This window comes from Vombatus ursinus, unplaced genomic scaffold, assembly GCF_900497805.2.
Source record: "Vombatus ursinus unplaced genomic scaffold, bare-nosed wombat genome assembly UNPS02015066.1, whole genome shotgun sequence".
Taxonomy (NCBI): Eukaryota; Metazoa; Chordata; class Mammalia; order Diprotodontia; family Vombatidae; genus Vombatus; species Vombatus ursinus.
This window is the reverse complement of record NW_020954844.1, coordinates 18,502-30,906: the sequence shown is the minus strand read 5'-3', so window position 1 is coordinate 30,906 and position 12,405 is coordinate 18,502. Positions and strand designations below refer to the sequence as shown.

General features: G+C 40.5%; 1 protein-coding gene across 4 annotated transcripts in view; it reads left to right on the top strand.

Annotated features, from left to right (window-relative positions):
- LOC114031124 (zinc finger protein OZF-like) overlaps positions 1-10,721 on the top strand; it is a 31,069-nt gene extending 20,348 nt beyond the window's left edge. The window contains exons 1-2 of one of the 4 annotated variants that reach the window (XR_003567698.1): positions 10,019-10,106; positions 10,471-10,721. Coding sequence is in view for 1 of the 4 variants with exons in the window: in XM_027846142.1 (XP_027701943.1) it covers positions 3,969-4,873 (905 nt within the window). In the remaining 3 variants the exon portion in view is untranslated. Of the gene's footprint in view, positions 1-3,968; positions 6,061-10,018; positions 10,157-10,470 lie in introns of those variants that run through there. The other 3 variants (XR_003567699.1, XR_003567700.1, XM_027846142.1) reach the window with 3 other exon arrangements.
- Positions 10,722-12,405: the final 1,684 nt, after the last annotated feature.

The window sequence follows — 12,405 nt, the reverse complement described above, 5'->3', positions numbered from 1 at the left end:
CCTCTCAATTTCCAATTCTTTACCACCACAGAAAAAGCTACTATAAATATTTTTGTACGTGTGGGTCCTTTTCCCATTTCTACGATCTCTTTGGAATATAGACCTAGAAGTGATATTGCTGGGTTAAAAGGTATGCACATTTTTATAGCCCTTTGGACATAGTTCCAAATTTCTGTCCAGAATGGTTGGATCATTTCACAAGTTTACCAACAATGCATTAGCTTTCCAATTTTCTCACATATTCTCCAACATTTATCATTGTCCTGTTTTGCATTGTTAACCAATCTGATCAGTGTGATCTGGTACCTCAGAGTCTTTTTGATTTGTATTTCTCTAATCAATAGTGATTTAGAACATTTTTTCATATGATTGTGGATAGCTTTAGTTTCTTCCTCTGAAAATTGCGTGTTCATGTCCTTTGACCATTTGTCAATTGGGGAATGCCTTGTATTCTTATAAATTTGACTTATTCTCTATATAGTTTAGAAATGAGGCCCTTATCAGAGACACTGTGTGTAAAAATTCTTTCCCAATTTTCTGCTTCCCTCTTAATGTTGGATGCATTGGCTTTGTGCAAAAATTTTTCAATTTAATGGAATCAAAATTATCCATTTTGCATTTCATAATACTCTCTATCTCTCGTTTGGTTATAAATTCTTCCCTTCTCCATCCATCTGAAAGGTAAACTATTTCTTGCTCTTTAAGTTTACTTATAGTATTAGTGTTTATATTTAAATCCTATATCCATTTTGACTTCATCTTAGTATAGGGTGTAAGATGTTGGTCTATCTCCAGTTTCTGCCATACTATAAATCTAACCACAAAATAAACAAGAAAGAAGTTGAGGACATCATTAGAGTTTTAGAAAAGTTAAATATGTGCTTGATCTCTGATGAAAACTGAATGGGGACAGAAAGGAATATACCTGTTTCTCCATGGTACATGGCACCTCCACAAATCTTGACCATATAACTAGGGCATAAAAACTTCACAGTGTATTGCAGAAAGGCAAAAATAGTAAATGCATCCTTTTCAGATCATGATGCAATAAAAATTACAGGTAATAAAGGGCTATGAAAGGTAGACTAAAAATTAATTGGAAACTAAATAATCTAATCCTAAAGAATGCGTAGGTCAAGCAACAAATCATAGAAACAATCAATAACCTCATCCACCAGAATGACAATTATGAGAACATACCAAAACTTATGGGATGCCGCGAAAGCTGTGCTTAGGGGAAGTTTTATCTCTCTAAATGATTACGTGAGTAGAGGAAGAAGAGATCAGTGAATTGGGCATGCAATAAAGAAGCTAGAAAAAGAACAAATTGAAAATTCCCAGTTAAATACCAAAGTATAAATTCTGAAACCCATAGGAGAGATTAATAAAATTGAAATTAAGAAAACTATTGAACTAATAAATAAAAATAAGAGCTCATTTTATGAAAAAACAATAAAATAGATATGTTTTGGTTAGATTTAAAAAAAGAAAGAACGGCGGCTAGGTGGTATACCAGCCTGGGAGTCAGGAGGCCTGAAATTAAAATCTGGCCTCAGACACCTAATACTCACCAGCTGTGTGACTCTAAGCAAGTCACTTAACCCCAATTACCTCACCAAAAAAAAAACAACAACAACACATTAGCAGCATCAAAAATGAGAAGGGTGAATTTACCACCAATGAAGAGGAAATCAAAATAATAATTAGGAGGTATTTTGCCCAGCTGTATGCCAATAAATTTGACAATCTTAGTGAAATGGATGAATATTTACAAAAATACAAATTGCCCAGGTTAACAGAAAAGGAAATAAAATACTTAACCCCATTTCAGAGAAAGAAATTGAACAAGCCATCAATGCTGTCCCTAAGAAAACTCCAGGGCCATATGGGATTTATGAGTTAATTCTATGAAACATTTAAAGAACAACTAATTCCAATACTATATAAATTATTTGGGAAAATAGGCAAAGAAGGAGTCTTAGAAAATACGTTTTATGATACAAATATGATGCTGAAAGAGCCAAAACAGAGAAAGAAAATTAGAGACCAATTTCCCTAATGAATATTGAGCCAAAAATTTTAAATAAAATGCTGGCAAAGAAATTACTGCAAATTATCTCAAAGACAATACACAATGACCAGGTGGGATTTATACGAGGAATGCAGGGCTGGTTCAATATTAGGAAAACGAGTAGCATAATTGAGCGTATCAACAACAAAACTAAGAGAAATCATATGATTATCTCAATACATGGAGAAAAAGCATTTGACAAAATACAAAACCCATTCCTATTAAAAGCACTAGAATGTGTTTTTTAATTCTCACTAGAGTTATTCCCCTCTTTAGGAATAACTGCAATAGATGGAATCTTGCTTAAAATGATAGATAGCATCTATCAAAAAAAAATCAAGCATTATATGTAATGGGGATAAGCTAGAAGCATTTTCAGTAAGACGGTGAACCAAGGATGTCTATTGTTACCACTGTTATTCAGTATTGTGTTTGACGTGTTAGCTTAGGAGTTAGAGAAGAAAAAGAAATTGAGGGAATTAGAATAGGCAAAGAAGAAACAAAACTATCACTCTTTGCAGATGATGTGATAGTATATTTAGAGAATCAAATAAAAAATTACTTGAAATGACAAGTTCAGCAAAGTTGCAGGATATAAAGTAAACCCACACAAATCACACACATTTCTGTATATTACTAACAGCCCAGCAGCAAGAGATAGAAATAGTCCATTTAAAATTGCTGTAGACATTATAAAATATTTCACAGTCTACCTGCCAACAAAATTAGGAAGTATATGAACACAATTACAAAACACTTTTCACACAAATAAGGTCAGATCTAAACAATTGGAAAAATATCAGCTGTTCATGGGTAGACAGAGCTAACATAATAAAAATGACAATTCCACCTAAATTAATTTACTTATTCAGTGCCATACCAATCACACTACCAAACAATTCTTTTATTGAGCTATCAAAAACAATAACAAAATTCATCTGGAAGAACAAGTCCAGAATATCAAAGGAACTAATGAAAAGAAATGCAGAGGAAGGTGGCCTAGCTGTACTAGATCTTAAATTGTATTATAAAGCAGCAATCATCAAAACTACATGGTACTGACTAAAAGAGAAAGTGGTGGATTAGTGGAATAGGTTAGGTATGCAAGACACAACAGTCAATGACTAAACTAATCTACTCTTTGATAAATCCATCGACCCCAGCTTCTGGGATACGAAATCACTGTTTAACAAAAACTTGAAAAAAAGATGTATGGCAATGCCCAAAATTTATCATTTTTAAAGTTTCTTTGGTAATCTGGTGGCTATTTATTGCTACCTCCAAATTATTTTCATTTTTACTTCTTTGATTACCAGAGTTTTGAGTAATGTTTCAGGTAATTATTAATAATTTCTCTTGTCAAAAACACCTGTATATTTTACTCTTCAAAATTTCGATCAATCCCTTACAAAGTAGATATGTTGGATTTTTAGAGAAAATTTCAGGCAAAATGGTTGTCACATTTTCCCCTTCATATTTCTTTGTTCTGTTTACTTCATATATCTTCTCTTCCTCACTCTAAACTCAATTCTCTATTTTTTTTCTGTTCATTCTTTTCTCTTCCTATTGTTACCTCAGATGGTAAGGATACATTTGCAATTTCTTAGAGTCATCTGTTTTTTTCTGAATAGTCTTATTCTATTCAAATGTAAGCCAGTTAAAGTAGAGAAAGGGTTCAGTCAACTCTCCAGGTAATTTTATCCTCAATCAAATCATTTACATGTTACTTCTGAGTCATCATACTTTCAAATAAGATATATTGATTCTTAGTGAAAGACTAGTGATACTGTCCCTCTCAAGTGAGAACGCAAGAGAATGGCACTAAAACCTTTGAGGAACTAAGAATCTTGGGAAAGGGTAAAAAAAGCAAGTTATTCAGCTCTTTTATTTCTTTCAGAGAGCAGAAAATTTACTGGAGATAAACTTGAATATGATGAATATGGGAAGGCCTTCAGGAACATGGAGCACCTTTTTGTGTGTCATAAAATTCATACTGGAGAGACACTTTGCCATTGTAGTGAATGTGGAAAGGCCTTCAGGGATAAGACAAAACTTACAGTGCATCAGAGAATTCATAGTGGAGAGAAACCTTATAAATGTAGTAAATGTGGGAAGGCCTTCAGGTATAAGACAAAACTTACAGTTCATCACAGAATTCATACTGGAGAGAAAACTTACGAATGTAGTGAATGTGGAAAGGCCTTCAGAAGTAAGACACAACTTACTGTGCATCAGAAAATTCATACTGGAGAAAAACCTTATGAATGTAGTAAATGTGGGAAGGCCTTCAGGTATAAGACAAAACTTACAGTTCATCAGAGAATTCATACTGGAGAGAAACCTTATGAATGTAGTGAATGCGGAAAGAACTTAAGATACAAAACACAAGTTACAGAGCATCACAGAATTCATACTGGAGAGAAACCTTATGAATGTAGTGAATGTGGAAAGGCCTTCAGAGTGAGGATCCAACTTACTCAGCACCAAAGAATTCATTCAGGAAACAAATCAATGCATGTAGGTTGGCCTACATGGAGGCTACTGCTTTATATCCATCAGAGAATTCATCCTGGGGAGATTGGTAAAGAGTCTGGGAAGGCCTTCCATTGCAATTTGGATCTAATTAGACATCAAAAATTCATGTTGAAGAAAAACCTTATGTATGTAGTGAATATGGGAAGGCCTTCAAGAAGAAGCCCCATGTTACTGTGTATCAGAGAATTCATACTGGAGAAATTCTTTATAAATGTGAGTAGTGTGAGAAGGCCTGTCACAAATGACATCTTTCTCAACTTTAAATAATTCGTGGCTTCTGAATGTAACGTACAAGGGAAGGCCTTTCACCTGAATGTATCTTTTCCTCAACATCAGAGCATTCATACTGGAGAGAGACCTTATGAATGCATTGAGTATGGTAAGATCTTCAGCCTGAAGACGCAACTTACTCAACATCAAAGAATTCTTTCTGGAGAGAAACTTTGTGAGTTTGGGTAAGACTTTAGACTAAAAATGCTACTTTATGTCCATCAGAGAATTGATACTAGAGTGATTTTCATGATTATAAGGAGTGTGGGAAGATTCCCCCAGCTGACTAAACTGTGATTCTGAGTCTCTAGAGGCAGTTCACAGAGTCCTTATTTAGGCACCATGGGAGAAGATATTCTTCTCCTCTAAGAAGCCCTGTAAAGGGGCAAAGATTTAATGTTATCCTCCCATGGGCCCTCAGGGGGAAGGGAGAGGTTACTGAGTGGATGGTGGTTTTGGAAGATCCTTAGTATTAACTTTGGTCCCTCAGAATATGGCATGCAAGAGGCTGGGGGATGACCTCTTGGCCATCAGATGAGCCTGAGCCTAATGTGTGATGGATAATTGTTGATGGTACTTGAGAAATATATCATATTCTGAGCTGTGTTCCTCATGTGGCTGCTGCTGCTTCTGCTTCTCTTCATTTGGGTAGCCACTGTGGACCATAAAGATTTGGAATCACCTTATTTAAAACAAAGCCTCATTAGGGCCTGTGGCAGATGTTAATGCAATGTGATTTCTGTCCTGTGCTCTGAACTTCAAAGAGACGAAGTTCACTGATGTGCAAATAAACAGCAGGATTATCAATGACCTTCTCCTGGTAGCCAAATGCCTTGTCATCTAATTAGTGATGCACATGAAAAGATGAATAAGATTCCCGTTATGGTTTAGGAATAGAAACACAGTTTTCAATGAAGAAATCAAAGTAATAATAATGGAAGAGTGCCCTAAATCACTTTTAGCTAGAGAAATGCAAATGAAAACAACTTTGAAGTAACATGTCACACTACCTCAGTTTGGCCAGCATGACAAAAAAGGGAAATGGCAAATTCAGGAGGGGATGTGGAAAAATAGGGACATGAGCACAATTCAGAATTGGTCCAACATTCTGGGGGAACAATTTGGAACTGTGCCCAAAGGACTATAAAACTATGCATGCCAGGGCAGCTAGGTGGCGCAGCAGATAGAGCACTGGCCCTGGAGTCAGGAGGAACTGAGTTCAAATCCAGCCTCAGACACACAAAGCTAACTAGTTGTGTGACTGTGGACAAGTCACTTAACCCCAATTGCCTCAACAAAAACAAAGAAAAAAACTCTGTATACCCTTTGACACAGTAATACCACTACTAGATCTGTATCTCAAAGAGATGAACAAAAAAGGAAAGGGACTTAGATGTACAAAAATATTTATAGTAGGTCTTTTTTGTGGAGACAAAAAATTGGAAATTGAGATGCCTATCCATTGGGGAATGGCTGAACAAGTTGTAATATATGAATGTAATGGAATGCTATTGTGCTATAAGAAATGGTCAGCAGGTGGATTTCAGAAAAACCTCGAAATACATAAACTGATTCTGAATGAAGCGAGCCGAACCAGAGCACTGTACACAGTAACAGCAACATTGTGTGATGATCAGCTTTGATAGACTTAGCTCTTCTCAGCAATACAGTGATCTAAGACAATTCTAAAAGAGTCATGATGGAAAATGCTATCCACATCCAGCAAAAGTACTACAGAGTCTGAATTCAAATCGAAGCCTACTGTTTTTTGTATTTTCTTTCTTGTGGTTTTTCCCTTCTCTTCTGATTCTTCTTTCACAAGATGACTAATGGGTAAATATCTCTAATATGATTTTACATGTATAGCCTATACAGATTGCTTACCATGTTGGGGAGGGGAAGAGAAAAAAATCTTGGAACTCAAAATCCTATAAAATTGAATGTTGAAAACTATGTTTACATGTAATTGGAAAAAATAAAGTACTGTTAATTGTGGGGGGGAGGGGGGGAAAGGCTGTTATAGCATCTTGTTTTGGAGAATCCTAAAACTAGGTCAAATTCAAGACTCTTCAGTAGTAGCCAGATGGTGCCTTAGCTCTTTGGGAGAAGGAAGTGGGTGGGATGAGAGATTTCACGGTACAACCTTCACAGTGACTCATGGGTTGGAGAGATTAGCAGATCTAGTGACTTCTGTATAGGTTTTCTATCTTCCTATTCTTCAGCTTTACACAGATTTTTGTCCTTAGAAAAGAACATTGCCTTTTGTCCCAGAGCATTCCTTTCCAGTTCCCCTTCCACACCTGAAGTCCCTGAGCCCAGATGTAGCCACCTTGATTTCCTGCTTTGTCATCTGAAATGATTAGAGCTAATTGAGAATGGCCTTCTGACCCACTGCTCTGTGGAACTTTGGATAACTTACTTTACGTATCTGAGCTCTTCATCTGTAAAACAACAGACCTTTCGTAGATGAGCCCTAAAGGTCTTTTTATTGGACCGAGGGACACTGATGGAGCCCAGTAGAGTTGGGTTAAACTTTCCCACTCCCACAATAGTAACAAGGGCTGTTGTGAGCAAAGGAGGTGTTACAGAGCAGACCTGGAGTGGTTTGAGTTACATTTTCTCCCAGGTGGATTGATTTGGGACGCACTTAGGGACTGTGGGGCATCAAGAATATTTGAAAAAAAAAAAACAAAACCCACCATTGGGAGAGGAACTCCTGACATCCCAGGGAACCTTCTTTTTGATTGTTTTAAATTCCCTTGTCTGCTGATTGTACCTGGTTTTACTTTTTTGGACTGCATTTTGCCAAACATGGAGTGTCAACTCTGCCTCAGTTTCTCTAAAAATCTGCAAAATGGGGATAATAACAGCTCCTACCTTCCAAGGTTGTTGTGAGGATATAATAAGATGACCGCACCACCATAAATGCTAGCTGTATTTTTTTAGAAACAATCAGTTTTTAAGTCAAAATATCCAAGGGCCTCCATGTAATGGGCCCTGAGGGCTGGTGGCAGCATTCCCTTTATATTCTGTGGTTTGGACTCCAATCCAATTTCCTGCTACACAAGTATTTGAAGGGCTGTCATGTGGAAAAAAGGATTGGACTTGCCTTGTAAGATTGGAAGGGCAGAACTATGGGCAATGAGGACCATGTCTTCATGCCTTGGTTTGTATCTCTAGCACTTCGCAGTGTGCCTGGCTGTGAGTGACTGTTTGATGTTGGCAACTGCCAGGTGGGTGCTGTGGCAAGATTAGGGTAAAGATCTGGGTATTTGGAAGTCGAGGCAGGGGCTGTGGTAGGCAGAGTCGTGGTAGACTGGGATGGGCTAGGTAAGGAGAAGCCCTGAGGCAGTGGGCAGTGCTATGTGAAGCTGGGTGCAAGGAAGTAGCTGGAGCTTGTGCTCCTGAGGCAAGGGGCGGTGCCACATGGGAGTGGGACGGCAGAGGACAAGTTCCCTTTGCTTAGTCCCCTCCCTATATGCAACGTAAACCCCAGATGCCTCCTTCCTGTATCCTGTCCTAGCTTCCCGCGTCACTCCCTCTCCCTTGGTGCGCTAAACTCAGACAGCCCCTTCTGGTATCTGACCCTGCAATCATTGGTTAGTAAGCGGGCTGGGGAGGAGGGGCTAAGCAGCTACTTAAGGAACGAGCGTGGTCAGATCACGCTCTCTCTTTGCTCCTGCTCTGTTGCTCTGGCCTTCCTGCTTGGCCTTGCTGTGATGGCCTCTGAATAAAGCTCTGGTGTTGGCAGCCTCCTGATGGGTCCGTCTCTGTGTGTGTTTATCCGGTTGAGGACCGAAGACTGGTGAGTGAGTGTGACTCTGGCAGCCTGCTCCTTATAGGAGGAGTTTTCGGCTCGGCTGGCATAAGGTCGGCGCAGCCGGTACACCTGGCAGGTAGTAGGTGCTCAATAAATGCTAATTGACTGGCTGACAATGAATTAGGTGTGCAACTAAACACAAATTTAAAAAAAAAATCAAATTTTAAAATTCCAATTAAATACCCAAACAAATGATGAAATCAAGTTAGATATTAACAAAATTAAAAACAAAAAATGAATAAACAGATGAAACTATGGACATTTCAGTGGAAAAAGCAATCAAGTGAATAAACTATTGGCTAATTTGATTTGAAAGAAGAAAAGGGAAATTAAATTACCATTAACAAAAATGAAAAAGCATAATTTATGTTAAATAAAGGATTTTATTAGAAATTATCCCTGCCCTCTTGAAGAGGTGGTTAGGGAGGAAGGGGGAGAAAATTTAGAACTTTAGAATATATTTTATAAGTCTGACTACCTTTTGAGTATTTATCATGACTTGCAAGTGAATTTGCTTTAAGGTCTTCCCCCAGTCTGTGTATCAGAAGCAACACCCATTCACTAATTAAAGGCTAGGTAAGAATGGAGGCAAAAAATGGCCTAGGTTGCCTTCACAAAAGAATCAGTCTGGGAGGGGATGACCCTCAGAGTTTCTCTAGGCTGTGGATGGAGTTCTGGGCATGCAATCAGGAAGTCCTAAGTTCAATTCCAAGTTCAGGCACTTGCTAGCTGTGTGACCCTGGGCAAGTCACTTCACCCTAGCTTCTACATCTCTAAAACAGGGTCTATAACAGCACCTGCTTCCCATGGTTGGTGTGAGGACCAGATGAGATAGTGCTTGTAAAGTGCTTAGTCTTGCCGGGAACACAGGAAGTTCCCCCTAAATGTTAGCTCTTAGTTTTACTGAGCCCATCCACCAGACGACGGGCATTCCCCAGGCACAGCTACACGCCCTCCACGTCTCCTGGTTTCCCTCGGGTCGGTCTCCTTGACGGAGGAACCAGACCCAAAGGAGCACAGCCCAGCTCTGCCTTCTCCCCGTGACCGTGATCCTCGTCCCACGGACCCCAGACAGGGCCCGGCCCTTCTTTGATCCTCGGCTTTTCCCCGACATCGTTTTCCAAAAACACAGCCCAGGCCAAAGCCAAGCCTTCCGTCGTCCGCGCGGTCCCAGCTGGGGCTGGCGCCCCACTTGACCGCTCCTGCTGCCCCGGGCCCATGCGCAGAAGGCGCCTCAGCCTCCAGACTACGATTCCCAGAAGACCGTGCTCGCCCCGGGGCACTTTCCAAGCTCCCGGGCGGGAGGGACTTCCGTCTTAGTACGAGACTTCCGCTTCCTTTTCTCGCTGCCTTTTCCACGCTTGGTGGTTCCCGCTTCTCCTTCTCTTCCCTGAGCTGACGTGTGACGGGGTGAGCGGGGGCCGAGAGCGGAGCCAGGCCCAGGCGGAGCCGGCTGCGGGGTGCGGCGGGGTCGGAGCAGCGGGGGCTGGTTGGGCAGCACACGGGGAATGGGAGGAGCGTCCGCCAGAGGAGGAAGGAAGCCCCCGAGGGGCTCCCAGGGGTCTGGGGGCGGCCCGTGTGTGGTGGGGGCGGGGTTGAAGTCCGACCAGGGGAAGGCGGAGCTGGGGACGGATTCTAATCCTCCTTCAGTCACGCCCGCGCCCCGCGCCCCCTTCCCTGATCTTCCCGCAGTGGAGTAGTGGGAATGTCTGGTCTGAGCAGGGCAGACCCCCAGCGTGACCCCTCATTCTCCTGCTTCTCCTTTCCTCCCCAGCTCTACCTTCGGTGGCCTCTGCTCTGCCCTAGGAGGACAGCCTGGAGGAAGAGGGAATGGCTCCTGCCCTGACAGCCAGGTCCGGGAGCGTGCCACTTGCTGCTTTCCTGAACTAGCATCTCAGGCCAGAGACAGTGGGATGGGTTTCTTTGTCCTGTGCTGTAACACTAGGTATTGTGGGCATCAGAGAATCATAACCACAGACACCAATGTATCGTCTCCACACAGAAAAAAAGACCTAATTACGTTTACTTTTTGTTTCTGTTTTTTTAATTTTGCTAAATGCTTTAGCTCCTTCCAATTTTTCCCCCACCCCATTGATAAGGCAAACAATAGAATGTCCATTTTGCATGTGAAGTAATGCAAAACATTTTCATATTGGCCCCATCTAAAAAAAAGTGCAAGAAAAATTAAAGTGAAAAAGAATATGCATCAGTCTGCACTCCCAAGTTCATCAGTTCTCTTGTCATATTTATAGTTAGTCCTTCTGAATTTTCATGGATCATTTTAATATTACATAAGCTGTTTGAAAATACTGAAAAAGAAAGGTTCCTACCAAATTGCTTTTACAAACAAAGATGATGTTACCTAAAAAGGAGAGATGACGGTACTATTTCATCAAGGTTATATGTATTTGAGATTGGACATATATAAGGTATTTATATTTGGTTCCAAATTAAGAGAACTATTGACATAATAGACTATATTTATAAGGTGAACAATAAATAGTATATGGTTATATCAGTAGATACGCACAAAGCTTTTGACAAGATACAACAGCTATTCCTCTTAAAAATGTAAATGATAGGAATAAAGGAAAATTAAGGTTCACTGAGTTTCCCCCTAACACTTATCAGATTGGCAGAATTGACAAAGCAGTAAAATGAGAAATGCTAGATGGCCTGTGGGAAAACAAATACATTAATATGTTGTTGATGGTTGTTGTGGTAGTGGTGGATCCTTTTCCAGAACCATGACATCAGGAAGATGGGGACATGAGTTGCGAATGAATTGGGTTTAAGTGAAGGAAGGCTGTGCAAGGTCACCAGCCTCACTTTCTCCTCCCATCTGGGTCCAGTGGCAAGATAGAGATCAGGAACACTGGAGATGGTTCATGATGCTGTGAGAGATCTTGGCTTCTTGAAGCTAAGGTCTTTAGGAGTTCTCATTTTGATTGATGTAAAGTCACATTCAGTGATTAAGGCTCGTTTAGAAATGTGGGAAGGAATGTCCCTTTTTAAATCACAAAAAATAAATATCTGAGAGGGTAGAACCTCGGGGTTTCTGGCTAAAAACAGAAACAATTACTATTTACTTAGTAAATGAACTACTGGAGCCCAGACCGTGACCACTAAGTGGTGCTTGGGCTGGGACCTAGTGTTGGCTGTTCTGTGAGAGCCAATGCATTGGGTTTAAGGCTTGGTCTTTAAGAAAGAAACTTGCCAGTAAACCCCAAGAGCATGATAGCTCATGTGGACAGAGAGAGAGGTAGGAGGAAAGGGAGAGGAAGGAGCTGATTTGACCCACTGGAACTGGCCACTTGGGTCCCCAGTGGAGCAGCTCAGACTACTCACGGGTTATTGTTTGTCCTTCATTCTGAAGAGGACCATGTCATCAGGAGGATGATTCCATGACTTGTAAATGAATTGGATTTAAGTGAGGGTAGGCTGTACAAGGTCACTAGCCTCACTTTCTCCTCTGAAGCCATTTGAGTCCAGTGGCAAGATCAGCAAGACTTGAGATGGCCCCTGCTATTGATGGATCTACAACTTGGACCAGCCATTCTTGAAAGCACTTTGGAATAACGCCGAGAAAATTACTGAACTGTGCACATACTTTTTGGCCCAGCAGTACTACTAGTAGGTGCAAAGGGATCAGAGAAAGAGAAAATGACCCATATGTACAAAAACATTCATAGCAGCTCTTTTTGTGGTG